The sequence below is a fragment of the Drosophila willistoni genome (genome assembly GCF_018902025.1).
Source record: "Drosophila willistoni isolate 14030-0811.24 chromosome XR unlocalized genomic scaffold, UCI_dwil_1.1 Seg144, whole genome shotgun sequence".
Taxonomy (NCBI): Eukaryota; Metazoa; Arthropoda; class Insecta; order Diptera; family Drosophilidae; genus Drosophila; species Drosophila willistoni.
The window spans coordinates 3,264,383-3,269,189 of NW_025814057.1; the positions used below are offsets into that span (position 1 = coordinate 3,264,383).

Sequence of the window (4,807 nt, forward strand, 5' to 3'; positions counted from 1 at the left end):
TCCGCTTGGCGTGCGCACAGCCCCAAGGCAACCTTGTGATCTTGTTTACTGTTTAGCGACCCCACCATTCATCCACACACACACACACACACACACACACACACAGAGTGAGAGAGGGAGAGACCGATTCGAACCTGTCGCACTAGGGTGGCGTCATATCGTGTAGAGCGCGACTGCGGCGGCTGCTATTTTCACCTTCTATGGGACCGATATTGTTGCTGTCGTCGCATTGGCCGCATGAATCAGCAATCCACAGAGCCACTCTACCTCTCTCTTTCACACACACACACTCTCTCTCCCTCACTCTCTCTCTTTGTCTGTTGATGTCGTTGCTGCTGCTGTACGCTTGTGAATCCCACCTAGAGATCAGAAATTCTTGTTAGGGGTTTTTTTGATATTTCCAAAAAGGAAGAAATGTCCCCGAAGTTTTGGCGTTGTTAGAGTGTCTGTGTGTGTGTGTGTGTGTGGGGGGGGGTGAGAGTGATAGTGGGGGGCAGAGGGGGCGTATGAGTAACGCGGCGGCCGCATTAGCTTAGGTACAGCACATACAGGTAGCAGCGACGACGACGTCGGCGACGACAACAACCCACACAGACACTATACAACTACAAAGGCAAAATGTATCTGTATCTCTTTCGACTGACTGGGTCGTGTGGCTCGCGCTCGCGTCTCGTCGCGGCGATTTAGCCAACGAACCTGTCGATCAATCGTCAGACTTCTGCTGTAAGCCCAGCAATAAGGTAGTCTGCTCGTCCAACAGCTACACACAAACACACATATACACACAGCACACGCTCGCTCTCTCACTCTCTCTGAAGTATTTACTCAGCGAACGACGAATACACGATCCGATCGGCTGCCTGCCTGCCTTGCCATCATCATCGTTTCGGTTTCGGCTCGGTTTATTTTTTTGGTCTTTTAACCGCACTGCAGTCAGAACCCGACATTCATTCGCAAGCCAAAACTCGTAGCGTGCGGAACCCACAAGAACTCTCCGGGACTACAGAAAGCAAGAATAAGAGACAGAAACTCAACAAAAATCAATTCGACAAACAAAAAATTGATTTATCACTGAAACGTTTTTTTTTTTACATTATTTTTTTTTTTTGGTTGCAAGCAAAAACATTTTTAACGTAGTTTTTGTGAAACCAAAACGCGAAAGTGAATAAAAAAACAATTCAAGTGAAACAACTAAACAAACAATTGCAAAAAGCAGAAAGCAACAAAACAGAATATAAACTCTCTGGAGAAGTGTTTAGCGGCAAATTTAAAAATTTGCTGCCAAGTGAAGAAAATATAAAACTGTGTCTTAAACTCAACAAAGAATATTTAGCCGAAATGGTTACCGGCGTAACAGCAGCCAATATGACAAATGTCTTGGGTACGGCCGTAGTGCCCACCCAGCTAAAGGAGACGCCGCTCAAAAGTGATCGTCGGGTAAGTGTTCAAAAACCAAAAAAAAAAAAAACTAAAAAATCCCAAAAAAAAAACATGGACTACACAAAAACACAGAGAGAACTATTCCCTTGGCGCAATCTAGAAAACTTTTCACTCCAAAGAAAAAAAAAACACCAACATATTCAACACCTACAAGAATTTTTTTTCGAAACATTTTTACATCTCCCACTTGTCCACACACACATGGGAATCGCCCACAGTTGAGCCCAATCAATCCCGCTGCCCAAATGCATTTCCTTTTTGGCCACATGTAGTAAATATGTACATGTGTCTCACTCGACTCGTCGTTGTCGTCGTCGTGGTCGTCTCCCACATGGCAGAGACCATATAGAAAGCCCGTCGGCTCGCCAACACAAAGCAAATTTATTTGCGTCCGGCGTTGGTGGCACATTGCTTCATTCATTCATTCATTCAGCCAGTCAGTCAGTCATTCATTCAGAGTGCCATGAGCCGCCAGAGCCACCCAATTTGGATTTTTTTTCTTTATTTTTTTGGTTAACTCTGCCCACCAACTTGACAAGGCATCCAAAAACAGCTACCACCACTTGGCGCGTGCGTCGCGTGGTCGGTCGATCGCTGCAATTGTCGGTCATCGGCGTTGCTAGTGTTGATTTTACCGTTTTTGGCAACCAAAATCATACCACGCACTTGCGACAGCAGCCGCAGCAGCAGCTTGAACGCGGGCGGCATGCACCAAATTTGGCCAGAACATGAGAAAAAATGAAAAAATAAACGCAAAATTAAATTACACACAAATTAGACATTTTGCTATTTGCGTATTTGAATTTCGAATTTTCTTGCAATGACCTTGTTGTTGTACCTGGTGGGGTATATATCTATATATATATATAAATCTATATCTATTTTTTTTTTTTTTTTATTATTTCGTTCTTTGTTATTTTTAGCTTGAATGGCTCGTTGCGGCTGTAATTTATAAGCAACCGCCAAACTATTTTTAACCCACTCTATGCATGAGAACATTTATAAATAGAGCACGCGCCGTTCAACTAAATTTGGCCACCAGCCAGCCAGCCAGCTAGCCAGCCAGTCAGTCAGTCAGTTAGCCTTCTCCTTCCTCCTTCCCACCCAATCATCTTTCCCTCTCTCTCTCTGTCTCTCTATCTATCTTTCTGTGTGTGTGTCCAATTAAAGACCCATGCAGCTTCCTTTTATTTTTGGGTCGCTGCATGAGGTCAAATTAGCTATGCAAAAAAAAAAAAAAGAAACAACTGTGACTAATCTTCAATTTTTTCTTTTGCTTTACAGTCGAACAAACCAATTATGGAAAAACGCCGACGCGCTCGTATTAACAATTGCCTCAATGAGCTAAAGACTCTGATTTTGGATGCCACCAAAAAAGACGTAAGTATCCACAACAACAATAAGAAACGAACAAAAAAAAAACAACTTGTAAATGTTTGAATAAACATTTTCTTTAAATCCATTTAATTGACAATTTACTAATAATTTATTTTATTTATTTTTTGTATACTTTTAGCCGGCTCGTCATTCTAAATTGGAGAAGGCTGACATTTTGGAGAAAACAGTTAAACATTTGCAAGAATTGCAACGCCAACAGGCTGCCATGCAACAGGCTGCCGATCCAAAGATTATCAATAAATTCAAAGCCGGATTTGCCGATTGTGTCAATGAGGTTAGCCGTTTCCCAGGCATTGAGCCTGCCCAGCGTCGTCGTCTGTTGCAACATCTGAGCAGCTGCATCAATGGCGTCAAGACGGAACTGCATCATCAGCAGCGTCAACAGCAAGCAGCCAGTCAGCAATCGATACACGCCCAAATGTTGCCCTCGCCACCAAGTTCACCTGAACAGGAATTGGCCCAACAGCAGCCACAAACAGCGGCAGCAGCAGCGGCCCCCTATCTCTTTGGACAGATTCAGCAAAATGCCAATGGTTATTTTTTATCCAATGGCATGCAAGTGATTCCTACTAAATTGCCAAATGGCAGTATTGCCCTGGTATTACCCCAAAGTCTGCCACAACAACAACAACAGCAACAGCAGCAACAGCAACAACAGCAGCAGCAGCAACAACAATTGGCAGTAGCAGCGGCAGCAGCAGCAGCAGTAGTTGTGGCTCAACAGCAACAGCAGCAACAACCACCCATGTTGGTGGCAATACCACAGCGAACAGCCAGCACAGGATCAGCCAGCTCACATTCATCGGCCGGTTATGAATCAGCGCCCAGTAGCAGCAGCAGCAGCAGCATTATTAGCAACAGCAGCCATCATCATCATCACCATCATCTACATCAGCAGCATCAGCATCAGCATCATTATGCACCACCCAGTCCGGCCAATTCGTCATATGAGCCAATGGATATTAAGCCATCGGTCATCCAGCGTGTCCCCATGGAGCAGCAGCCATTGTCGCTGGTCATTAAGAAACAAATCAAGGAGGAGGAGCAGCCCTGGAGGCCTTGGTAAACCAACAAAACAAACACACACGCACACACGTACACACACACACACACATAAATGAAAATCGAGTCCATCCACATCCAATGGTAATACAGAAGGCTCAATATGGAATCTCCCGCTTTAAGACTGATGGGCGTTGCATACACACACGCACACACAAACACACCTACACACTCATTTCTCATCCCTCTATATGCGCAGGCGTTGGGAGCATGCGCAGAGACATTTCACATCATTTCGCCAGGATAACGCAAATGTTGTTTTGAAGTGCTTTGAAACATGCGAAAAATCCTTCATGGTCTGAAAACATTTCACTCTGAGTTTACCTTAAAACCAACTCTTAGTGAGCTGAAAGACTTTCATTCAAACACAAAACAAAAATCCATTACACACAGAAAAACAAATTGTTATAATTTATTTATTATTATTATTATGTAAATCATTTGAAAAGGTATTTTTTTTTTTTTTTTTTTTTTAACATCGCCAAACTACCTCAATCCAAGAGTACTTGGTGTTGAATTGCCTCATGTATCATGTATTAAACGGAATGAGAGAGAGAGAGAGAAATAAGGGAGAAAAACTAGAAATCTCCATAGTATATCCATGTATATATAGACATACATATATATATATATATAACAGCAAAACAGCAAAAGTCTTCCACAAACTAAGCGCTGAAAACTTTTTTTGAAAAAGTAAATCAAAAACAAAAACAAAACAAACCCAAAACACAATACATGCATAGATACATAAATATCTCCATTTAAATTTAGGTTTTCTTAAACAATTTTTTTTTTTTTTACTTATCTATCTATATACATATACATATAAATTTAATAATGATAAGCCGCTTAGGGTTTTCTCTTGCTTTTTTTTAAGTCAATGTGAAAAGAAACAAAACAAAAAACA

General features: G+C 42.1%; 1 protein-coding gene across 1 annotated transcript; it reads left to right on the plus strand.

The window, feature by feature from the left end:
- Positions 1-1,090: 1,090 nt before the first annotated feature.
- Positions 1,091-4,303, plus strand: LOC6638707 (protein hairy). Its single transcript, XM_023178905.2, has 3 exons — positions 1,091-1,437; positions 2,725-2,820; positions 2,957-4,303. Exons 1-3 carry the CDS (start codon positions 1,339-1,341, stop codon positions 3,902-3,904), a joined length of 1,143 nt encoding a protein of 380 aa, XP_023034673.1. The 5' UTR covers positions 1,091-1,338; the 3' UTR covers positions 3,905-4,303.
- The last annotated feature ends 504 nt before the right edge of the window (positions 4,304-4,807 follow it).